The following is a 26496-nucleotide window of genomic DNA, read 5'->3' on the forward strand; positions in this document are numbered from 1 at the left end:
TAACCAACTTAATGCTACACCCAACCCAGAGGAGAATTCCTGAGACAGTTGAGATTGCTTAAGTTATTCAGTCGCATTTAGGTTCTATTATGCTGAGTACTGTATAAAAAAATCCCAACACTATAAAAACAAAACCCCTTTTGCTCTGATCTACCTGCATTTTAAAGAGATTATATGCGAGAAAATTCATGATCAGTCTTAGATGGATTTAGTACGAAACTTCTTAATAAGCACAGTAATTAGCTCCATGGCCTGTGAACTGCTTCTCTCTTCCAAAATTCAAACTAACAACTGTCAAGCTGATACCCTAACACTGGCAAGCCTGAGTTAACTGAGAACAGAGCCTGCTACTTCCAGAGCAATTTATGTATTTGGTGGTCATGGATTACAGACACTTCCAGTGCGCCCTTACACACACTGGACCAAAAGGCATGAAATCAGCAACCTGAGGTGTGAACCTGAACCTCAGGCTGGGTCCTTTAGGTCCTTCTCTGGACTTTGAACTTGCTGGTTTCACCTCTAAGTAGTTCAGGAACACTTTGGTCTGCATCCACCATAAATGCATGTTCAGAACTCTGTATGAAGAGGACAGATTTCAAATTCTTCAGGGTTCTCAAATATAGTTTATTCATATGGTAAAAATTTTGGGGGCATTGGGGTTACTTTGTTTCATGTTTTGTACTCTATCCTCTCTTCACTGAGAGAAGTCTACTATGCAGCTAGTGAGTCCCTAGAACTACAGAAAGCTTTGTTATGTCACAACAGCCTCCTCCTTTCAGCTTAAGACTTACTGCAGGTAGTAATTTCCTACATGTTTATCACTCCCTGGGGAAGTTGCTCCACACCAGCTTTAGTACTCTTCTCTCACCCTGCCTTGTGATGCAAGGATATGCACTCCTGAGCCCAGGAGGCCTGCCATCAGTTCATGCTCTCCTTTCCTGCACTTCCCAAAGCTCTCAGTGGGGAGGGAACAAGGGTGCTTGTTTCTCACTGTACTATCTACAGTTACATAAAGTACTGTTTAAGGTTATGATATTTTTATAAATGTACTATTGTAACACCTACTGATTCTGTTTTTACAACTGCTTTGCTATTTAAGAAATATATGGCTTGTAGTAAATCTTTAAGTGTTCCAGGGGAACAGAACAAATTATTCAAAACCCCTTTGCCAAAAGCCTAGACAGCAGCAAAAGACTTCACTTTTTGCCTAGTGACTGTCACTTGGCCCAAGTTATGCTGGTCTCTCAGGCTGAAAAGATGTGATGGAGCAGTTACACTGGCCAGTGTGCCAGGAAAAGGAGAGGGCTGTGATTTATTTTGATACAGTTCTGGGGTCTTTTCAGACTTTTCTGATACTTATATTTTTTTCAGTTCAATAACCAGAACAGTGTGAATTTGGACAAGCATAGATTTGGGATGGTTTTCTGCTGGCACTGACAAGGTGCAAAAAAAGGGAGGAAAAGAAGTAAGAGTGGCTTGGAAGAATTGCTCTGTCTTGTGTCTCTGAAATATTCCACTCAAATATGACCAAATAATGCTTACTCCAGCTCAGTGGATTCCTCTTAAGAAAGACAATATAAAGCAGACTTTTACTGTATACAAGTTACAGCAATAAAACCAATCATTTTAATTGAAGCCATTAAAAAAAACATGTGAGGCAATATAAATGATAAAACTATGCTTAAGAAGAAATAGCTAGCACTTTCTGAAAAGCTTTAAAACAGCAACAGACACTTTACAAAAGATTTGAGGGAAGAGAATAAAATTTCTGAACTACAGGTACTGTATAAAGGTAACATTAACAATTATCTTATAAAATACAGCAACAGAGACAAAATGGATACTCAAGCTCATTTGAAACTAAGCCTTCTGGGGTCTTGGTTAAAATGTATGTTCAAAAACTATTTTAAACAAGGACTAAATAATTCGTATTTTAAATGTACAGGTCCCTGGCATAAACAGCACTATACACATCTTCCAAACAAGCAGTAAGTACAAGTTCCTTTAACCATGTGTGGTGTCATCTTCTACAAAGTCTTTGGCCATTTCTGCTGTGATCACATCAATATGACTGACCTGGCGGAACAAAGAAATGTGCAGTTATTACAGTATCTATCTCCTGCAGAGGAATACAGACATTTCTGAAGGCTTCAGAACTCAGCAATACATCTATAATCGATTTCTAATTCCCTTTAAGGAACATGACAAAGGACACATCTAGATATTTAATATCTTTTTCAGGAAGGAACTTTTTATAGAAGACTGCAACATAACTAGAAATCTATCACTGAAGTGAGCCTGCTTCAGTTTGAACTCTTGTTAAGTCAAGTCTCAAATTTAGCTATTTTAGTTATGGTGTTTACTGAGAACCTTATCATATTATTTACCTTGTTTCTGAATTTTACACCATAGAACTTGTCAGCTGACTCAAGTAGTTCAGGTCTAAAAGTTGTTGTAATAAACTGAGCATGTTCAGCTAGTTCCATAATCATATCTAAAAATGAACACAGAAATTCTTGATTAGTGTAATCTTTCCAATAAAGCAGGACAGACAGGTAAAGAGTTTGCTATTGTTTATTCAGAATGAGGTTTCGTTTAATTAAAAAAAAATAAACACCAACAAATCAAGAGAGAACCCATACCAGGTTTTAAGTACTATCACTAATTCCAGTATCAACTCTTGACAAATCCAGCCACTCTGCAAACATAAGAGTGGTATTAAACTTCTGTGATGAAAAACAGAGTAAGTACTTTTCCACTGACTTTTAAAATCAAACGAGACTTCCAAACAGGACTGTTTCCACCACACTGAAGTGTAGTAAGGAGACCCTTTAGACACAGTAGATAGCACAGAGCTTCGTCCTAAAACCAAGTTCATGAAAGCTTCAGAAGGCACAAAGTTAAATTCTAACACACACTGGACTTCTCAAAAATGTGCTTTTATGATTAAAAGCTTTAATCAGGGATGAGAAGACAAACTGTTACTTTTAATCACAATGAAGATAAGAAAGGTAGACAGGTACCTGAGACAGCTTTTCTGTGCTGGGCATCCAAGGCTTGGTCGATTTCATCAAACAAGTAAAATGGAGCTGGATCACATTTCTGGATGGCAAATATCAGGGCCAGGGCCACTAAAGATTTCTGTCCACCTGAAAGTTGCTGCATTTCTCTCATTTCACCCTGCTTGCCTGTGAAGGATACCTAACAAAACAATATAAGAGCAAGATGATTTCAAAACACTAAACCACATCACTTGATATTAAACCAACAGGACCAACTGAATGTTGCCTTTAATTAAAAGCAACTTAAACAAATATTTAGAGTACTTAAATACAAATATTTTTCTTTACCCTTATGCCAACTCCAGTGAACTGATCTACAGATGGAACACTGCTCTGAGATCCAGACCCCCTATCACTCTCGGTGCTGCCTTCACCTTCATCCTGGGACTGATTGCCCTCCACATCTCCTTTCTTCATTACTAATGTGGCCTTGCCACCAGGCACTAACTTCTGGAATACTTCACTGAAATTTTTTGACACCTGAAAAAGAAACAGTCAATAAACCAGCTCATTCTTAGAGTGGAATCAAATGCAGACAACAACTGCTTTTACATGATCACACAAAGTATCTGCTTCAAAGCAGAGATCAACATTCATTCTTAAGCAGAACTGAGAAATGTTATGCTGTACAGAGCTTGGCTTAAAAACAGCTAAGACAAATATTCTTGTAGTATGAGAATTTGAAAAAATCTTTTTTAAAAAATGGTAGAATTATAACATAAAACTGTAGCAAAAGTATGATTTCTTTCAGTCACCTTCTATTAACCAAAAGACCTTTTAAGAGGAGCCTTCACACACTTTGTAGTTAAGATCCTTTGCTAACATTGGAAATACTTTCACTAAATCTGGAGAATGGATTTGGTGCAGTTTTTTACCAGACATGTCCCAGAAAGGGTTGTAGGTAGTACAAAGAGACTCACTTGAAAGGAAATATTAAAGAGGTTTAAAGTAAAGCTAGAGATGTAATAGAGATGAGCACCTGTTTAAAAGGTTAGTTATTTTTCAGTATTTAAAAAACCCACAAGCCTCAAGTTACATGACATTGCCTTCTGTTATTACAGACATACTTAGTATTTGCTTCTTCCCATAGAGCTGCTATATAATGGGACAATTTGATTGATTTCAGCATCAGTGTCTTTACAATTGTTCCCATTTTGTTACCTGTTTGAAAGTCAGCTGAATAGCCTCGTATTTCCTAAGCTCAAGGACATTCATCAGCTCCATGATGGATTTGTAGCCCCTGTCCAGTTCCTCTTGTCTTTTTATCAGTTTTTCCTTCTGCTCTGAGAAATTCACAAACTGATCTAAAGCTTTTTTATTAACGTGACTGTATTTCTTCAGTTCCGTATTGCACTGCTCCAGCTTGCGGAATAACTGTAAATGGAAAACATTAACACATCAAAGTGACTTGCAATTCCAGCCACATTTGACACTTAAGATGAAGGTGACACTGATATTTCAGGTCAGGAAACGTGAAACCAAGCACACTATTTACCTGCTTTAAACTTAAAGTCTGATACTTTTCAAAAGCCTCCTGTGGAAGTGAACCCAGCTCTCGGATTTTCTTCATGCATTCCTCTTTCTTCTTGAGAAGCATGCCTTGCCTGTTGGTCATTTTCTCAAGTTCTTTTGTATCATGGTTAATGGCATCCATATGCTCCTTTTCCATGTTCTTCCAGCGTTCCATGCTCTTCTGAAGTTCTTTAATTCCTGCTTCTGTTTTATCAATAGAGTTATCCAGATCTGCGATATTGGGTGAGAGTACAAAACCCAAAGGAGTAAGTCTTACATGCCTGCATAAGATCAGCAATTATCCAGAAAAGTATTTATGAAACAAAAAGATAAACTAAAGAACACGATCTATTAAGGACCAGAAGGTTAAATTTCAGGCAAAAGGCTGAAAATCCCTCTCTTTTCTTCTCCATAAGCATTATGGCTTAAAAAACCCCCAAATGTACTACAGTCATATTGTTAATGTCTAGAAAGAGAAGCAAAGAAAGTTTTGAGCCACACAGATGCAATATTTTATTTGACTGCAGCTGAGTTTTAGATAGGTTAGACAAAGTTCAGGAACAACTATACAAGATTTTGCTTGTAGGAAGATATGTACTATGCCCTGAAGTCAGAAGCCTGTTATCACCAAGTTAATTACTTTTCACATTATGGTCTATTTCTAAACCAAAAGACGGTACATGTGAACTTCCAAAACACTGTAGAGTTTTCTTTCAAAAAAATGATGCTACCAACCATCTGACCGTGCCAGCGTGTCCTTCACTCGTTTGTTGATGGCCTCAAGTTCCGATGTTGTGGCAGTAAGAACTGTGCCACCTTCTGTTTCTCGAAGCTCATTCAGTTCCTATGGGATAAATAAAAGCCACCGAGCTTCAGCACAAAGTGGAGTAGAAGTATAAGCCAGACAAACAAGTTATCCTCTGCTACTCTACATATAACTGTGTTCAATATTTAGTAAAGTTTTAGAGAATAGCTAGATTTTCAAACAAATCTGTCATTATGATGCCACACACACAGACTGTGTATTCAAAGCACAGATAATGCAGGGTAACGAATGAGTATTTATCAAGTGATTAATACGTGTTAGCCCTGGAAATAAATGAAAACCAGACTGTAAAAGTACATTTAAAACAAAATTCTTACTTGTTCCACTTGGTCTAAGCGTTTTCTCAGATTCTCATTGAGATACGTTTCAACTCTTGTGATAATGCCTTCTAGTTTAATCCTCTCATTCAAAAGCTGTCTGTTTTCCTGAAAAAAGTAAAAAAGAATATTAGTTGCCTTACCTTATTTTCTTTTCCCGCACTGTGCATAATCCCTTCAGATGATGCCTAATTGTATTTATTGCTGTGAAGTTCAATAGCAGGAGCAAAGAAATTCCTATGATTTCACCCCAAATAACCTTAATTCTCACACAATCAGCTGGCAAAAACCACCCAGCATTTGAGAAAAACATGCAAATACACCTGGCAAATGAGAGAACTTCAAACATGCCTACCTAGTACTGATGAAGTGCTACTTTAATGACACTGTATTCATAACTGACTTTTCATATAAAAGAACAAACATAAGTTTATTGCAAAGAAAGGTACCACATTTAATGGCAAGACATTTTAATTTCCTTACTTGCTGTAGTTGTCGAATTTCATCATTAAGAGCATCTACACGCTTCTGATCTTCAAGACTGAGCTGAGACAACAAATCTGTCCCCAATTCTGCTTTTAATGATTCTCTGGTTGACTCCATAGCATGCAAACTCGCCTCCAAGCTCTGCAAACTACGTTGCTGTGGGACAGATATTAGTCAGAATCATTCCTCAAAGCAATTTGTATATTTATATGAATTTCACCTTTCTGTTTATATTAACATACACACCTCTAGTCATCTCTTAATATTTCATTAAGATGTTAACCAGAAAGGAATGCAAGTTTATCAGTAATATTAATGACACAATTAACATAAAGGGATTAACAGCTTTCAAAAACCCCATACCAACCTTAGGCATAAATGTCTTTTCAGACTGCTGCCTTTTCTCCTTCAGCATTTTCATCTCTGACAAAATACTGTCTCGAGAGGCTTTGAACTTCCTCTGCTGTGTTTCAATTTGCTGCATTTGGTTCATTAGCTGGTCAATCTCATTATTAATCCATGCTGTGGGCTAAGGAAAACTCTGTCCTTGTTTTAAAAGGCCTTTTATACCTACTAGAACCTCTGTCATCAAAACAAGAAACAAACAAAAAACCTCACTATACCATAATATTCAGTTGTACAGGAGAAATCAAGACTCATCAACAAAAGTAACTTGAGCAGCTTATCAAGTAACTTTTCAATACCAGGAACTAAGCTAAACGAAGCTTTCCTTGTTTATTTTACAACACGGCATTGAAAAGAACACAGGGATACATTTGAACATGCAAGGAAAACTCAAATCTTACAAAATACAGAGGAGATGCCTACATTTACAAGGAAGTATTAGAACAATACCATTATCCCTCGCTCAATTTTGAGGCAAAAGTGTAATTTGTTCAGGCCAATTTTGATACAATGGCTTAAGGCACAGTGCAGAGCTTGCTAAGACTGTGTTTTAATTTATATTGTGTTGCTATCATGTTACTCCTACTGCAATGTATATTTAAACACATCACCCTAAATGCTTTAAAAATGAAATAATTTCCTAAGCAGAGGTTACAGTAAAACACGCATATTAAAGCATTTGGGGAAAACTAAATGAGCTATAGAACAGGAAGTTACTGGGAATGGATATTTTACTTTTAAAACAACTGAGGTCTGTTTTTATTATGTTTTAGAAGTTACTGCCAGATTGCAGTAACAGCAACCAACAGCTGAAGCATATGCCACAGAGCACTCTACTTACATCCTCTATAGATCCCTGCTCAAAAAGAAACTCAGGCCTGAAGATTTTGACTTACATGACAGCAAGAAAAATTTCTCAGTTCCAAAATAGTAGTCCTGGTTAAAAGTTAAACTACACAGAAACACAAGGGTCTAACAGGTAACTGGAGAATTTAACTACAAGCAACAGGAATTCAAGTTCCCATTCCTACTTACAAAAAGCAGGCCACCTGCACATTGCACACTGGGTTGTTAAAACTAGTTTCTGCACAGATACTTTTAAAACCGGATGCCTATATATCTATAGTTCAAAAAATACCTAAAGAAGGAGAGAAAACACACTAATTTTAGATATACACATTTGGTCCTGCACACTGCCCATAAGTAACCAGTAGAAGGGTAAAAGACATTAATTATTGCTGGTGCATGTAAAGCCAGCTGGCAAATTCAGCCTATTTAACCCATGTTTAACAGACCATTCTGAAATTCTCCCACTGACTCAAGGAGACATAGTCACATACTTCTAAAGCTTTACTCATCGGCTTAGATCTAACCATAGGCTTCAGTGGTCTGCTTATCTGCAGTCCCAAAAATGTCTCTAATGCACTGATACAGGTCATAAAGCAAAGGCATTCAGTTTGAAGGACAGCATGACCTGGGTGATGGTTAAGAAAATTGTATAAACCTCCCTTGCCCGTGAATTCTAGATACTGGATCTCAAAAGGACACTGTACAAAGAGACTGAAAAGACCGAACTGTCAAATAACTTACAGCTTATTATAACATAATGGTCTCCATCTCCCCTCCACAGCATAAGGGGACTCTGTAACACAACAATTCAGGCCACAAGTACTAAAAATATAGCATGAGTCAGAAGAAGCAGTGAAGATTAACAAAGATAACAACAATATCTGGTTATAGCAGTTACTACAACAAACTCTAAAAGGAATAGAAAGCCTCATAATTTAGGGTTTAACCTCATCTGTAAGCTTTAATGATCAGTATCAAATTTTAACTGGGAAAAGTTTTTACCTGAAGGCCACTGTGCCAGCCACTCTCTAAAGCAAACTATTGACAAGGTGTGCTTCAATTACTATTTTTGAGTCAAGTTTCCCCAGTAAGGAAGTTTTACCAAAACATTAACAGTGGTACAGCAATTACTTCTTACCTAGTTGCACTGATCTAAATAATATTATTTTTAAAAGAGAATGCAATTCAGGCACATAAACAATGGATATGTTTTAAAATCTGTTCTTTTCACTGGCTGTACACCAATTTTCACATGCAGGGCGTTCTTTATTTTTGTTTCACCACTGATTCATTTGTTACAGAAATCGCTTCAGTAACATATAGAACCAGGCTGCACAAGAAACAGTCAAAACAAATGCCACAGCTAATGTGTTACATTAACAAGTTAGTCTCCTGCTTTTCATCTATTACTGTAACCAAAACAAAAGATCTGTCATCACACAACCTTCCCCCATCAACAACAAAAGGATATTTTCAATGTTTCTGCGTAAGTTTTCATTGAGTTTTGCTTCAAGTTCACCAAGTTCTTCTTCTGCTTTTCTAACATCTTTCTGCAGTTCAAGCCGAGACTTCCTGGTGTCGTAATAACCTCCAGTCAAAGCCCCACGATGGCTGACTTGATCACCTGAGAGCACAAGAGAGTGAGACTATAAACAGCACAATATATGCTCTCCAGTGCAGCCTAGCAGATTCACTGGAACATCAACTCACCTACAGAAGTGCTGCATGTCATGTACCTATGTTTAAAGCAATTAAGGAAATGCTTATTTCTGTATTCAGTTTAAGTGCATTTCCTTTCTCAAGACAAATGCAGACTGCTATGATGTCCTTTAAGCATTAGCTTGTTTTTAATTCACTTCTGAAACCATGCAGCTCAAAAGAAAGAAAATACGTAGGAAAAATGCAAATGCCTAGCACTACCAGTTTGAAAAAAAACCCTCGAACTTCTGTGAGGAAATAAACTAGAGATCAAGTAATCAGCAGCATCTGTGGCTTGTAGAGTACTGATACTGTGGCTGATACTGAAAAATTAGTAACTTCCTCCTCAGACACCCTTAGGAATTTTTTCAGATTGACTTGGAGTGACAAAAAGACAACAATAAGCCTGCAGGGAATCTGCCTTCTTAAGAACTGGCAATTAAGAAGAGTTATAGATTATTTCAGAGAACGTAAGATGTAAACATGCCTGTTGCACTGGAGAATTCACCTTGCACTTCTCAGTAATTAAGGCCATACATTCACACACTAAACACTGGTTTAAGTTTGAGGAAAACATCATAAATATACTCCAGGAAAACAAACGCCTGTTAAATTGGATAAAACAAATTGTATGAATACAAACCTGATCTGCTTTACAATTCTCAGGATGGAGATACATGGCTACTAACATCTAGCTCCTACAAGAATTCCACAGTTTGTGAAGAAATTCTGTATTTTTAAGCACTGTACTTAACCAAGTGCAACTTTGTACGTACATCTCAGTCAAGTATACTATTATTTTAAATAATCTTATTTTGACAACACCAAAAGACCATGTTTAGTGAGCCTCACAATTCAGGGATCCTGTTTTTACAATAAATAATTTATAAAATTGAAATACTTACCTTCCAGAGTGATACAATCCATAGTGAAAGCTCTGGCCAACTGGGTAGACACTTCCATGCTACGACAAATTAAAGTCTTTCCAAAAACATGTTTGAAAGCTTTATCAAATCTTGGATTATATCTCAGTTTACTGATCATAGGAATAGCATCCTGAAATGACAGGAATTTTAATGATAAGAGCATATGGCAAGTATATTGCAACTAAATTATACATAGCATTCAAGAGTAAATATAGTCATAAACACTCTACAGAAATCAAGATATTGCAATTTTAGCTTCTCACAGCTAGGCTTGTGCCTGAAGTCAACTACAGGTCTGCCAGAAAACTCACAAGAGTATTAGATTGCTACTGAAACAAGTTGAATAAGTATCATGGTTTTTTTCCTTTTTGTAGAGAGCAGAACACAAACATTAACAGTTGTACTAATACAGCCTCCTCAAAATAAACACACTAGAAGTCTGCTTGTTTCCTATGTCTATCTAGGAAAAAGAGAAGAAAATCCCCCATTTTTGAAGAACTTATGCAACCGTGATTATTGCAGGAAGCAATGTTAATGTTCACACTATGAATTCACTACTAAAGTTTCAAATAAGAGCCAATACTTTCTTGAAATGCATTTCAGAACTATTTTTTAAATAGTAGTCACTGAAGGTTTATTCATGCATTTTTAAATATAAAACCACAACTATTTCCAATAATTTTTATAATCTGTCCGTGGCTGTAATGTGGCTCTTCAGCTTTTGTCCATAGCAGCATTTCAGCTGAAAGAATTGCAATTCAGAATTTAGGCAATTCTTGATTTTTAGCTTGCAATAAAATTCTACCTTTTAGTATTGCCTTTTTACTTGTAAAGTGCAGTTAAACTTTAAAGAGCAGATACCTCATAGGAAAGTATTTTTCTATAACAGAGGTTTTTTATGTTGTGAAACATACATTAGAAGTAGCATTTACTTGCAGACATCCAACAGAAAAGCAAGTGGGCAATAAGCAATGTACACAAACAATTCAAAACATAAGGCTTTGTAATCATGAAGCAGAGGAAGGTTCAAAAGGAATTCTAACTCACATTAGTCTCAGGATAAGCAGTATCTCTAACATCCAGCTTGTTCAGAGGGAGGAAGGTAACTTCTCCAGGAAGGTTCATTTTGTTAAATTCCATTAGGATCTTTGTACTGACCTCATCAGAATCCACAATGTGATAAAACAACCTATTTAACAACCCCAACAAACAGACAAAACTTTATCGTGCTAAAAGCACAAACATATTTCTATAGGAACAGTAATCATGCAGGTACATATCAATATAAAGCTGCATTGCATTTTCCTTTCAATTCCATGCCTCAGGAAAAGCAAGTGGATACATTCTATTTACTTTGATTAATATAGGATTAGACAAGAACTTTACATTCCACCCTCCTGACACAAGAGCAGCTCAATCTCTAGGGCGTCACTGTATACAAATACTTTACACGGACTCCTTAACACTCAACATCTTTTCAGAGCTTTTAGGCAGCAGTTTCTGACAGTTTAGAGACCATTCTCACCCATGAGATTTTCCAGTGCGAGTGAAATATTTCTTACTGTTATTGAAACATCAGCCTTGTTTACTGTAGAATTTTCCACACTGGAAGATGCTGTAAACTTCCGGTTACCAGTCCTTCTGGTAAATGTCAGGAGTGTGGGTCTGGGTCCTTTTTTTGTTCTTTGTTTTGGTTTTGGTTTTTTTTTTCTTTTTCTCTGTGGTTTTGTTTTAGGGTTTTTTTGACAAAAGTCAAGAGCAGCTAGGCTTAATATTCAAACAGGCAAAATTCTTCTTAGTTCCTTGACAAAGGAATAGCAGTTTGATCATGCTATATAGAAGGCACTTTGACAAAAGAAAGGCAAAAGCTCAAGTTCAAAAGACTAAAATTTCAGTAGCAGCTTGCACCAAGAACTGAACTGTGACACTGCACTGAAGAGCATGTCATTACCTGTTCCCTGCAGTAACTTCAACACAGGTGTAGAAAGCTGGCTCACACTCAAAGTTATTCATCACAATGCCATGGTAGCCATTCAGAACATGCTGGTTTATGCCTTTGCGACGGAAGTGCTCCAAAACTTTATTTATGCTGTCTATACCATTCAAAATGGCCTGTTGAAGAACAACTTATTATTGTATTGCAGTTAAAATATGTACACATAGCATCCACTTTAACTTCGTGAAAGTTGTAACCTCCTTTTCTGCCAAATTTCTGCTAACTAATCCAACAGCTCCAATAGAAAATATCTAAATACTTGAGTTCATTACTTTTCAGGTTGGTTTGTTTGTTTGGGTTTTTTAAGTAAAAAGATATCAGAAAAAATTTTAGAAGTGTTCCTTTTCTGCCTGGTCTCCTCACGTCAATTACCTTAAGTTTACAAAACAAATTTTCAAGTAGTTTTAGAGCTATAAATATTTGAAAAATTCAGCTTCTAATATAACTTGTTTTAATTATGACAAAAAGACTGTAATTAAAAAAGTAACTATCATATCTTTCAGATATGACTATGACTTGTCCTTTAAGAACAAAATTCCACAAGGAATTCTCAAATATGAGGTATATTACCTTTCCTGTTGCTGCTCTGAGAAGCTGCTGTTTCTTTTCTAAATCCTCCCTCTTCGCAGCAAGAGCTTGTTGTTCTGCATTTTCTTCTCTCCATAGATAACTACAGAACAAAACCAATAAAATTTTTAAGTGTGAATGCAATCTGAAGATTTTATAATTATTTCCTTAAAGACTGCTCATCTAATGGGAAGGCAAAGTGCAGGAGTTCATACATGGCCATATTCAAAAAACATACCTACATGCCATGTTAACAACTACACAGTTGGGGTCCTTCATATTAAGTGAGACTGAGACATATTTCAATTAATTACTAACTTTCTTTCACTTTGTAGTTCATCCTTTTTATTTTTCACTTCATAGTATTTTCTGTCCAGTTCTTCAACACGAGCCTTCACTTCATTAAGATCCTGGTCCAGTTTCTAATTCAAAGAAAATAACAGTATGAAATTACAACTCTTTATATGAAAAAAAATCTTTATTTGATACTGAACTACTACTTAAAATTCAGAAAACAATTCCTACAAACATTTAAACCAGTTTACAACAAACTGCAAAAGCACTAAGAATAAATACACCATTGTAATGAAGCAGTAACAAGGTCTAGCTGCTACATAGATGGCAAGGCAGGCAGAGTTCAACTGTGCATCTGGGCATTGAAGTGAAATGGATCAACTGTAAGTCATGGTAAGAACGTAACTAAATATAAATTATATAACTATTATAACAACTACTATAACTACCGTGTAATCATGCTCATAAATGAGATTTGTGATAAGAACATACATAGTAATCTCATGTACCATGCCATCCTGCTATTAGTCAAAAATCTTAGGCTGCTCTCCAGCAGTACCACACCTTAACACATGCTGTTGATGTGTGCTGCTTCAGCCAATGCAGACATCTTTCCTTTGCTCATTTAACACCTGCCACTTACAAAGTAGTTCAGGGGTAGCACTCAAGATAGTGTTTATATATTTATACGTGTACAAGGAGGAGTAACTGTGTTCTAAAAACATAGGCAACTTGTTCCAAACTACCTTTGCAAGCTCTAAATCACATTCACCCAAGACACCTTCTCTCTGAACAACAAAAAGCTATACAACTCTTTGCCTAAGCATAAATCAATCTTCCTTAGGAAGAAAAAGAAAACCAAACATTCCTATAGAAAGAAATCAAAATCCACCCCAAATTTAACCTCTTCAATGCTACGGAATACCCATTGAACAGGATAGTACAATTACAGTCAGCCAAAGAAATCCCATTTCTTTCATTCACCAACTCAGAGAATCACTACTTTGCCAATGTGGGCCCCAACCAAGCAGTATTTTAGCTGAACACCATCTTTTTTGTACAACTACATTCCTGTATGCTGTCAGACTGATCCTCAGTTTTAGCAGATATATCACACAAAGTCCAAGAACACTGTCTATCAGCATTGGCACTGTATGCTCTCCCAATACAAGAGCAGAGCTTTTCACTGCTGTAATTCCTAGCAGGAGTGCTATTTTTGGATTATACTGTTGTATTTGCAGTGTAAGAGCTGTTTCTGAATGGACATTAAAATCTAAGTTACGCAGATAATACCAGAACAGATCAATCTTCTAACACGCCTAGGGTTGCAACTTCTAACCAGCTGCAATCATGGTACAAGGGTGCAGTGCCTGCTGCATAGTTTAAAAGATCCTCTTGCTTGGGAAAAATGAGAAAAGTGAAAACAACCAACACAGACCTCTATAAGAATATAAAAAATGGTTATCTATGACATGGCCACATTCAATGTAGACAAGAGCAAGGCAGATAGAAAACTCTTCCTGAAAACTCAGGCCAAACATACTGGGGAAAGTACTACAAGGCAAAACCAAGACACAGAGTAAAGTTAGATGCTAAAGGAGTTTAAAGCTTATCTACAGATGTTTTCAATAACACATTTTTCAAAGGCCACACCCAACCAGAAAGTCACATCTTCCTTAGAAATAGGCATTGAAGTCTAATTGTCCAAGATCAAAATGAGTATTTAACCCTTCTCTCAAAAACCCTGAGAATAAGCTGAAAACTTACACTGTACTGTTCCAAGTTTTTCTCCTTGTTTGCCTCTGTATCCTCTAAATCCTTGTGTATAGCTGCAATCTGCCGCTTCTTGTCATTGATGGCTTGATCTAAAGACTTCAGTTCTTTCTTTATCCACTTATCCCTTTCCTCTTTGGAAGTAAACTGGCTCCCTCGACCTTGTTTTGCATAAAGATCTGTTCTTTCTTGTGTAGCCTGTGCAAGTCTATGTTGAGAAGCAAAAGATGTGGTGTATTATAAGGAAATCTTGAATTTATTAAGAGCAAGCATTAAGAATTACTTTTAGAATTTTCAAGAGGTGTCAAATCATCTAAAATTATTTGTCAAATCTAAAATTTAAGCACCAAATCAGTAACAGAAAGAAAAGGATCATGTTATAAACAACAAAAATCACCCAGAAGACTTCACAAGAAGTCAACCACAGCCAACAAAAGTGGCCACAAAACCTTAAAAAAAAAAAAAATCATTTCACCAAATACTGTTCCCACCCCAACAATAAGGAAGTCCATCTCCAAACACATAATAGCTACCCCATTGTCGAGCAACAAGTACATTTTAACTGCACAGATGAATAGCATTGATAAAATTTTGCCCTAAATGCTTTGACTCCCCGTTATAGAATGGCACAAACCTAGCAATTCCCCTCTCTTCTTTTTCTTTTACGCTGTTAAATTTCGGCTCTGTTTCTGCCAATTCTTTCTGCTTCTCCTCGATTTTCTCAAGAAGCTTTTGCCTCTCTTTTAGCAGTCTTTTCTGAAAGTCAAACAAAGCAGTATTTAAAGTTAGGTAATAGCAGGAACTATTATTACATTTATGCACACTTCTGAAGAATAACTACACTGTAAGGCTGCAAGATGCCACTGCTTATCTGACACTATGCTATTTTAACACTTAACAAAAGTGAACTAATTTCCAATCAGGACAGCAAAGAGGGATGAAATTATGCATTCTCAAGAAGTTAACCAATGGAAGCAAGGAAAGTTTGCATGGGCCAAACAACCAAGTTCAAATTAGTGCTATAAACAAAATCCTCCATCCCAATACTTGCAGCAATTAAGATCAAGAGAATTATAGGTGCTTGATTTCGCAACATGCAGGATGATAAATAAGGGACCATAACACAGAAGTCCAAGTTTACATCCTCTGGAATCACACTGAAGACAAGACAGAAGACTAATTTATCTGTCTGGGAAACCTTACAAAACAGGCTGCAGTATGAAACCAAAACTTCAGAGTACAAGAGCACTTCACTGCTGTTACATACCCTTTGTTCACTGTTGCCAGCTAATTCATCCTGCAGATCCTTAGCCTTCAGCTCTAATTTAGTCCTCTGCTTAATCTGCTCTTGTCTTTCAGCACTAAGTTGTTCTTTCTCTTCTTTCATTGCAGAAATCTTTGTCTTCAGTTCTCGAACTTGCCGTTCTATTTCCTGTGCAAATGTAAGTGTGTAGTATCTCAGACACTGCATGTACATTTCACTATCTATCAAAACTCACAAGATCATTATTCTGTAGATCACAATACATTAGAAGTGTGAAAGACTTCTCATGTTTCTAAACAGGATGAAAGTATAAAACTGGATTTAATACAGTTTTAGACACCACCAGCCCTCCTCCCCTCTCCAAAAAAATGCAAACCCACAAAGCAAAACACATCTGGAGAGCCCTTTTAAAAGTATTTTTACCTCCATTTTATCTCTAGCATCTTGCTGTGCATCTCTCAGCTGCCTTGACTTCTCTCCGCTTGTCTCTCGTTTAGCAGAAAGCTGTATGGAAACATCACCAATAGTTTAAGTAGCAAGAATCCAGTTTAGTAGTGGTTCCAGAAAGAAAAGAATTTGTTTTATTAGTGAAGAACACTGATGTTGAGGAACACATTCAGTGCAGGTAGCTCAGTGTGCAGCTGCAGACTGCTGCAGATTAAGCTCTGGGCGGTGCGTGCCCCAGGCAGGAGAGCCCAAGGCAAGACACTGTGAAGTGCTGCCAGGGCCCGGGGATCTGTGAGCAGGCCAGGTAACTGGACACTGGGAGACACAGCAGGAATCAATGACGCCAGACTTGCATGTGCTCAGACTGAGGGGATAAAGTCCAGGGCTTCCTTTGTTTGGGGTTCCTCCCTCCTCAGAGGCACCCAGCTCAAGCTGCTCTGTTATTTAGTTATGACACCAAGATAAAAGTAATTAAAGTCTGCTGTGGGAAACCTGGTCTGACTGTGTGAGTGAGCACCTGTTGGCTCACTGGAGCTGCCTGCTCTGAAAAGACTTTGGTCCCAGCTCAGCTGGTGTGGCTGCGACTGACAGAGCAGCTCCTGGATGGTTGGATGGGAAAGTTTCCTTAACACTGACAGGATTCTACCACAGAACACAAAGAGACGGTGGCAAACACAAACCAGCAGCTCATGTTGTATCTTGTACCAGCCAAGATATTTTACCTCATCAAGCTTAGCTCGGGTTTCATTAAGCTCCTGATTATAGATGGTGTATTCTAATGCTCTCCTCATTTTATCCCATTTCTGGTACTGAGCCAGCTCTTCTTTCTCCTCTTCGAGTGTGTGCAGTCGCTCTTCAATGTATTTCAACAACTCATTGATCTTCTCTCGCTTGCCCTCTTCAGAAAAGAGGACAAGATTGAAGTTCAGTTAAACACTAATACATTCCCACACATTTACAGCTACTGAATCTCCTGAAGTGATTAATTATTTCTCAAGAGAAATCTGAAGAGAATCCATGTCCAGAAGTTCCCAAAAAAATATCCTAACAGCAGAACTGTTGATAATTGTTATGTAAGGCAACACAAACACAAACCCTCTTGGCTCACACACTTAAAATAATTATAGACTACCTGACATGAACTTTAGTGTTTGCATGGCAGTAGGTATCCTGATTTTTATCACTGCCAGCTGACATCACTCATATTTTGAACAGTAAATTTATCCCTACTAGCTCAGCTAAAAAGTTTTATTACTAAAAGCACATGTGAAGTAACTTATTATTTTGAGATATTTGAAATTCAGGGAGGAAATATGACATGTTCTGTATCATTTAACATACCACAAATAAAATCTATCTGGTAATTAGGACTACTGAAAAAGTCAGACTTTCAGAGTTAATGGAATTACTATGGCATAAAATAGTCATTTCTTAAACCATTTTACCTGTTTCTTTCATAAGTGAAATACTCTCCTCTTTACGTTCATCATATACTCTGGTACCAGCTACTTCTCTCAGTAACTTCAGTCTTTGAGAGTCAGGAGCTGTAGCCATCTGGTTGATCTGAAAATTAAAGATTTATGATTTCAGTAGCCTGCTCTGGATGTATGGCTAACCACAACAGATCAAAGATTCCACTTATTTTGCTGTGCCTGGTTGCCTGAGGTTTTGGCAGGAAGATTCAGGTACATAGTATATACCACACTACTTTTCTTTTGAGACAATTACTTTATTGGATGGCAAGTACTCTGCTTGTAATGAAATTTGTTGGTTTTCATATGTTACTAAACTAAAAATCAGGATACAAGTATTACATACACTGAAGAAACCATAACCCATTCAAAATTACATTTAGAGAAACTCAAGCTTGAGTTTTTAAGCCCTGGTGCTAAATCAAACAGTTTAAATGCCTCCATAAAACCACACTAAAATGCAGGGGTTATAAATCTTAGAATAATTCACATAATGAAACACTCATTAATACAACATTAAATCAGCCATACAATTACACCGAACATAAAACTCACTTCCCTTTAATAGAATTTCAGAGGCTGCATCCTTTTCTAAGAAGGTTACTGTTTCTAATTTGTATTATATTAAAACCAGTATGTGTCTTTTGGCTTTAAATCATGTGCACCAATCCCCACTACAAAACGCAAATGACTTTCCAGCCCAAGTCGTTTCTTTCAAATACACACATTGAGCTGTATAGGAAAATTTATCCTGATAAACATTTGAGGGACCTTACTACGGGTCAGAATTCTTGTCATCAAGTGCTCGAGTCTCCTGCATTTCTGTTCAAGTATCCCTTCCAGTAATCTTCTGGAGGTGACAGTTTCCAGTGACTCCTTGAGGATGCATCCTGTGAGCCATTACAAGTAGAATGTCCTTTGTCTACAGCTATGGGTGTCCTTTATAAGCTCTAGGAAGCTGCTTAAGTCTTGAACAGCAGCTAAGACAGGCCATGCTACGAGCCCTTTCCCTCATGTGTGTTCACTTTTGGTACTTCAGCATGTTTCCACTCATTCTCCATTGACAGTATTTTCAATCTCCTAAAATTTCCTACCATTACTTTGCTGCCTCATCTTAAGGCCCAGAAATCTATGAATTTACACTGAAATAGTCATAGGAATCAAGTTTGCTTTGTACTTAAGTATGGAAAAGCACCTGATAGCCAAGAACAGCATGAAAAAAGCCCTTTTCTAAATATTAGCATTACAGACATGATTTTTTTTTTAAATTCAACATAAACTCCTAGAACAGTAATATTTGCAAAAGCAGCATCTATATACAAGAACCATTTCAAACTAAAAACGGATTTAGGTTCTAGTTTACTTCTGCAATAATTGAGCTAAGTTCAGCATCCAGGAAACATGATACTCTTGACAGCAATTCCTTCCATTTTGTGAAAAAGAATCTTACCTTTCCTTGTTTGACAATATAGTAGGGATTACTGCGAGAAAATCCAGCACTTTCAAGAAGATTCATTACATCATTTTTCCTGAAATGTTATTATGAATCCATTAAAAACACTTACAGTGAAAATCACAGCTGTAAATATTCAGTAAAGTATCACAAATATACATCACATACTATAATCACCATGTGCAATGCATGCTGTTTGAAGAAGTTTCTTGATTTGATAATGGCTAACTCTAAAATGAAATGAGAGAATAAAAATGGAACATATCTAAAATACTATAGCGTTGGAAAGAGACTAAGAAATAAACACCTCAAAGCACAGAGGAGGCAAATACAGGTAAAGATATCACAAGGAAGGATACGAAACAAATCTAACTCCTCTATTTTAAAAAGGCCCGAAAGAAATACTATGCAAGCAGTTAAACATCACATTAAACAATGGATTAAACTGCAAATTCAAAGTCTGCTGTCTATTGCACAATGACTGATGTTCTAGCTGTTGGTAAATGATTTCAGGCTAGGGATGCGAGTGTTCGGTTGGACTAGAAAATGTTACAGAAATACTATTAGTCTCATCCAGAAAAGGAAAAGAAGTACCTACGTCACCATTTTCTTGTCTAAGAAATACTGGTCCTTCTTGGCTCCAATGACTCTGCGAAGTGAGACTTCCTCTTTATCAATCTTGAGAAAACAAAAACCAGTAAATATACATATCTACTGCAAGCAGCTGTAACTAATCCAGAATGTCTATGGCATTTTTTACCAGAAATGACTCCAAGGCAGTAACTGTACTGAAGACTTACTCTGAGAATGAGATTACAAGAGACTAAAACAATAATCTATTTCCAAAGCAGTTTATTCAACTCACCGGTAACCTGTTGTCCGAATTGTCAAATATAATTTCCACAAATGCTGAAATAACACGAGGACCTGTACCTTCCTAAGATAAGAGATATTTTGGTTAGATAACTGCCACCTTTGAAAATATTTTAAGCTCATTCATCTCCCCTTTCTCCTGACAACCCTACTTCCCCTTTCCTTTCAAGGACTTGAAAGTCAAGATCATCTATGTAAGATTCAGCACATAAATTTTTATTTCTGAAAATCTTGGCTACATATTCACTGGTGTGCATTATCAACATAATGTATTACTTTGTAATAAATTCCCTTTTGCCAATGGGAAACGAAAAACGTTTAAGGATGCTTTCAAAATAATTGGCTTAAAATATCCACAGCCCAGCAATTTAACATTTTTGTAGAAACATTCCAGTGCATTAGCTTATTCTTTAGTTTTGCTGCCATACACCTTCACTTACATGCAACAAAGCCAGTCTCTGCTCTGGGCGAAGATGACTAAACTCATCACTGAGGACAAACTGGATTGCTGTAATAAAATAGTAAAGAAACAGAAGACTTATTCTTTCCTTCAGGGAGATATGCAGCAGTTTCATTAACTCAAAACATATTGATTTACTATTGTATAATAGAGTCATGCTGTTGCTAAAATTTCACAGTATTTCTTCATTAAAAACCTTAGTCTGCTGGATCTTTACCACTCAGCCTGCTGTACACCAGGATTTCTCTGAGCATATCATTGTTGTCACATTACTAGTTCACTGCATAATCTCTAACAATGCTGCACAAGAAGAGATTCGTGAGCTTTCCTCTACAAATACAGAGCACAGAGGCTAGGCTAAAAATATTGCTACTACTTAACCTTTGACAATTTATGAATACAACCATCACACAGGCTACTAACATCTCTGCTCCTCCATTAATGCTCCCACCCCACAAAATCCCTCTCATAACCGTACATTAAAAGACTGTATAAGCTGTGCCAAACTGCTATGGAGTAGAATTTAGCCACTAAGAATGTCTAAAACAACTGCAAATATCATCATCATCTTTCACAGTGGGTGACTCTTAGAATCAGTTTCCTCCTGTAAATACTTCTTTTGGCCATTTTGAAGTTAGAAGGCTCTTAGTAAGAGAAGCTGAATACTAGGGAAAAATCTGAAGTAACTATTAAACAAGTGCATTGAGATCTGCCTTTCAACAATCAACTAAATGTTGAGGAGGAACATTTGGTAAACCAACTTCTAGCAAAAACAAGCAAAGAAACCTGGTATGGTCAGCATCCTGGTGCTAATAAGAAATCCATGCTTACCATAAAAAAAGTTGCTTTTTCCGGATCCATTTCTTCCCACTGAAAATTAAACCACAAAGAATAACCTCAAGTTGACATATGTTAGCAGTGCAAGGTACATTAAATGCTGCATGAAAATATTCAAGAACAGAACCCAAATATAACACAGCCAAGCAAAATCTCAAGGGAATGAGGCACATTTGGTAGGTGGATCACTCAGTCATTGAGAACAAGAGAGCAGTCCTTTGCCCACTCAAACGCATTACAATGATTTACAAACTCCAACACCATTCCACAATGAAAATAATAGTTAAAGCAATACTATTTATTCTCATCTTTTTGGTTTTTATACTGATCTTCTGGTGGGATAGGAACAGTAAACCTAAATCAAATTCTCCTGGCATATTTAAGTGGAGCAAATCACTTGCCTGTACATTCATGTTGACATTGAACTTCAAGTAGCATATTGGGCTGGTTTGGGCTGGGGTAGAGTTAACTTTCTTCACAGTGGCTGGTATGGGGCTGTTTTGGATTTATGCTGAACACAAGGATGATAATATAGAGGTAGTTTTGTTACTGCTAAACAGGGCTTACAGAGCCAAGGCCTATTCTGCTTTTTGTACTGCCACACTGGCAAGGAAGTCAAAAGGTTGGGAGGAAACACAGCTGGGACACCAAACTGACCAAAGGGATATTCCAGACCATGACATCGTGCTCAGTATATCGAGCTGGGGGGAAGGAGAAAGGGGGAAGTTTGGAGTGATGGCATTTGTCTTCCCAAGTAACTGTTATGTGATGGGGCCCTGCTCTCCTGGGGATGCCTGAACACCTGCCTGACCATGGGAAGCAGTAAATGAATTACTTGTTTTGCTTTGCTTGTGTGCGTGGCTTTTGCTTCCCCTATAAAACTGTCTTTATCTCAATTCATGAGTTTTATAGTTTTTATCCTTCCAATTCTCCCCCGATCCTGCTGGTGGGGGAGCGAGTGAGCAGCTGTGTGGTACTTGGTTGCTGGTTGGGGTTAAACCACAATGCATCTGAACTTCTTAATGCTCCACTTGCTAATTCAGCAATATTTTGTTTTAAAAAGACTGGAAGAAGTTATTTCAAAAATAAAAGTATAAGAACACAGCACTACACTACCATAATCTTAGTGTTTATTCCAAAGTGTTTCAGCAAGGCCCAGTGTCTCCTCTTTAAGATCAGTACCTACTGTATTAGTTTAAAAACCGCTTGACTTCCAGCAGCAATGAGCATCTCAGGCCTTTCATCCCTTCCCGCCCACATGCCTTCCAGATTCACCTCATGCCCAAAATTACTTGAGGATCACTATGAAGTCTTAAAAAAAAGTGAAGCCTGATTTTTTTAGTGTACTTTAGAAACATCGATACCTGGATAAAGTTTTAGCTCCTGTGGAAGTAACGCTACAAAGTAAGACATGCTATTCGTGTCATGTGTGTTTTTTCTAAGACCACAGTAAACCCTGCCTACTAAAATTTTACATCCAAAATTGACTGTTTGCTGTTGGGTCAGCAGTCTCAAAAGTTGCTGCACAATCACTAAAATCAATGCACATGAAAAGGCAGGGCCAGGTGTCCATGGGCAAAACCAGCAAGATGCATGAGAATGGTGGACAACAACATGCTATTAGAGTAGGTGTTATTTATCAAACTGTACTTTGAAACTTATACTTTTTGACAGTCCACATTCCAGAAATTCATTCCTTTAAAGCTGGAAGAGGATCTTCCTTCCCTGCAGCAGTTTAGAGTAGCTGGTGTGCTTATTTATAAAAAATGATCACACTTCCACAGAGAGAAGAAATAAAAATCCCAAGTGAGTTCATGGACCTCACTCAGTTTCTGAAGACTCAGATGTACAGCAAAATTGAATGTTAGCATTAGTTTGCTGTAAGTGGAAAACACCTTGTGGTATGTTACAAACCATACAGAACTTTCTGAAACAGAAAATATAGTCATCAAATGTAGGCAGAATACTGAAAATTACAAAGGAGACTAATGTGAACAACATCTGAAATAACACTGCAACTTTAATTAGTGTGAAAAAACAAGTATTGGAACTTACCAATGACATTGTGTTTGGAGCTGAATGGGTCCACAATGGTTTGGTCCCTGTAGCTTCGAAAGCCCTGAATAATTACCTGGAGAGAAGAGTGAGTTATTTTAACCAAGTTCTCTGTTCTTGAAGTCTTTGAACTGTAAGGTTTGACAGAATATTTACATCAATTGTCATGTAACTGATTTTGCCTGCCCTTCCCGCACAAACTCAACTTTCCAGTTCAAGATCAGAAACATCACAAAACTGGCCCCTCGCCTAAGCATCACCTTAGGGACAGATTTCTCTCTCACCAAGAGATGCTGTTCCTTGTGTAGGTCAAAGCACAGCAAATAAGAGAGTTCCGAGAATCTTCTTTTAACAAACTACACAAAAATATAGATTTGCTTTAAGTATCATAAACAGGAAAGAAAACTCAACATAACAAGCACTTATCCCAGCAGGGCCAAATTTATTCTTAACTTTTATAACGCAATCCACTTACACCTGAAGAATTCCATTTGCAAATTCTCTAAACAGTGCAATTGCAGGCTGGAAAAACTGTACTAAACTGCCTATTTCACATGCAATGCAGTCTTGGTTTAATGTGCAACCTAAGGGGAAACGTAAAAAAGCAAGCTATCTTGGTTCTGGCAAATTCAATTCCTAAACAAATACAAACCTACACAGACAACTACAGGAGCTACTCATCTGGGAGCAGCATGTCAAATCTCAACTACTCCATTTCAGCAGCAATTGGGGTTTGCCAAGCCCAGTAGCACACAAGGCAGAAAATGACAATATCCTAATACTTCAGTGCTGCATAGCAGCAAAACTGATCCAACTTCCAGCACCAAGTAATTTGTTCCATACATTAAAGCTGTGCTGGAAGACTACACAGCAGCTTTGCTCTGCTCAGTAAGACATCAGAAAGACAACAGCCACCTTAAGGTTTGATGCTTGCAGATTTTTCAGCACCAACACTTACAAAAGGACTACGGTTGATATTTTATAGCAATGTTCTTCACCCAGCTCTTCCAACGAGATACAGTTAAAATAATGGTAAGCTCAGTGCCAGCAGCTTTCAAAGCAAAAGCAGGAACAGAAAATCTCACTCAGGTCTTGCCACCAACTCCAGGCCACAGCAACTGTGTTCACTCACTTTGATTTTAAAAATTAAATAAAAAATATTTTTAAAAAACCCAAACATTTTGCAAATAATTCTGCTTCCCAATTCACCAGATTTCATGACAGGAAAAAAATTAAAAGAATGACCAAAAAAATTTGGTGTCTACTGGTTTTACAGTTTACCCGTAACATTCTAAAAAAATCCAGATTGGAATAATTCATTTATTTTATTCTCATAAGAACCAGAAACTCTCTACAAAAAGATAAAAACAACCCATTATTATTTACTGGATATTGCTAGAGAAGCCAAACTTTTACCACCCACATCCTGGGGCACCATGGGACTGCAATACAGGCAGACTGAACACCATCATCTTCCCCCAAAGTTTTTCTCTGGATGGCTTATCACTTCTTCCATCCTACATATTCTGAAGCTTCATGAGTTCTTTATTGCCTTGTATAGACTCGGATTAAGACTTAAATAACTTTAATGTTCAAACTCCAGGAATAATTTCTGGGAAGCAACAGAATAAGGGATACTGGTGGAACCAAATTACTTTTATTCTCACGTTCACACTTTGTTACACTATTTTATAGCTCTTAGTATAGTATTGACTATTGAACACCCAAATTTCCTCTTTCTTTCTCTCCAAATGAAACGTTTCCCCTATTCTGAGTTGATTTGGACTTTTTACTCTATATATCTTCACCAGAGTTTACTTTTGTGCAATTCAAACCTTGAGAACAAGAACTCTTATTCAAAAACTTTAAAGCAAGGGGCACACCTGTGGTAAAAATGATTGACAAAAGCACGAACAAAAGGCATTTCAAACACTGCCCAGTCAGCCAAAGAGTAGATGAAAATCTAATTTTTACTTAGAACATGCACTTTCTAACATGATAAAGCATTCTTCTTAATAATGATATCTGCAGAGTGTCAAAAAAAAGTGTCAACTTTGAGTCCACCGGGAAATGAGAACCCCAGTAGGCTTTGTATGAACGTGCACAGGTAGTGGCACGAAAGCAGTGATAAAAATCGGTGCATACTATACAATATACTGCTAAAGCAGCTGCAGGGATATACTGCAGAAGTAACATTAATAATGACCTCAAAAACTGTTTGAAAAAGGTCCACATCAGGATATTCTTTTTAATTGAACGTCAACCTGGCAAGGGTGAAGTATAACAAGCGAAGTGGTCCATGCCCGGGGGCCTGAGGCATCACCCCAAAACAAAGAAGAGAACCCACAACTTGAACAGCTGCAAGGTGCCGCCTGACACCTGAGCAGAGCCCTTAGTTTGGGGACGAGCCTGCGGGCGGTCGGGACACCCGGGCTGCCGTACCAAGGGTCCCCGTCAACAAGTCCCGGGTTCCAGAGGGTCAGCCCCCAGTGCCGCTTCACACCTCCAATGAATGAAACCAGCCGCAGGAGCCGGGGCAGGGCAGGCATCGTCGGCCCACCCGGCGGTGGGACCTGGGCTGTGGTCCGCCCTGGCCCGCGATCCTCCCCCCGGGGCAGGGACGGGCCAAGCAAAGGCCTCAGGGCCCGCCGCCTGCCCACGGGCCCCTTCCTATGGGCCGGGCAGGTGTGAGACTGCGAACTCCCCACCCCGGGCGGGGCGGGCTGGGCCAAGCCCCCTGCCAGGCCCAGGCCGCGCCGCACACGGCGGGCGGCTCCAGCCCCGCCGGCTCACCTGCTTGATGTACATGTTTGCCACTAATGGGGTGGGCGCACGCCCCGCTGTCGCTCAGCCCGCCCTCGCCGTCTCCTCCCGGACCGAGCGCTCAGCCGGACCGCGGGTCTCCGCCGCCGCCTCCCGCCCCC

General features: G+C 38.0%; 1 protein-coding gene across 2 annotated transcripts; it reads right to left on the reverse strand.

The window, feature by feature from the left end:
* SMC3 (structural maintenance of chromosomes 3) lies at positions 1–26496 on the reverse strand. Of its 2 annotated transcripts, XM_027692120.1 has the most exons (29): positions 26366–26496; positions 23573–23648; positions 21512–21550; positions 20661–20728; positions 20213–20284; positions 19946–20025; positions 19345–19423; positions 17868–17985; positions 17145–17320; positions 16399–16479; positions 15979–16143; positions 15346–15467; positions 14706–14919; positions 12963–13066; positions 12648–12747; positions 12033–12193; positions 11129–11270; positions 10061–10211; positions 8929–9081; positions 6571–6722; positions 6201–6359; positions 5718–5825; positions 5310–5418; positions 4558–4805; positions 4224–4436; positions 3351–3542; positions 3024–3201; positions 2388–2494; positions 1–2076 (listed from the first exon to the last, which is right to left on the reverse strand). In XM_027692120.1, exons 1-29 carry the CDS (start codon positions 26378–26380, stop codon positions 2005–2007), a joined length of 3654 nt encoding a protein of 1217 aa, XP_027547921.1. In that variant the 5' UTR covers positions 26381–26496; the 3' UTR covers positions 1–2004. The 2 variants fall into 2 exon arrangements, with proteins under 2 accessions (XP_027547921.1, XP_027547923.1); XM_027692122.1 differs by lacking the exon at positions 21512–21550.

Source organism: Neopelma chrysocephalum, unplaced genomic scaffold (assembly GCF_003984885.1).
Source record: "Neopelma chrysocephalum unplaced genomic scaffold, ASM398488v2 Primary Assembly neopelma1_85, whole genome shotgun sequence".
NCBI classification, from domain to species: Eukaryota; Metazoa; Chordata; class Aves; order Passeriformes; family Pipridae; genus Neopelma; species Neopelma chrysocephalum.

Bases quoted from the DNA above. Each gene is read 5' to 3' on its own strand.
- SMC3 (XM_027692120.1), bottom strand. The intron at 20,026-20,212 runs GTGAGTTGAATA...TGTTTTCTCAAG, and splicing joins ATTCGGACAACAGGTTACCG to ATTGATAAAGAGGAAGTCTC. The intron at 17,986-19,344 runs GTAAGATTCTTT...TTTAATTTTCAG, and splicing joins ATATTGTCAAACAAGGAAAG to ATCAACCAGATGGCTACAGC.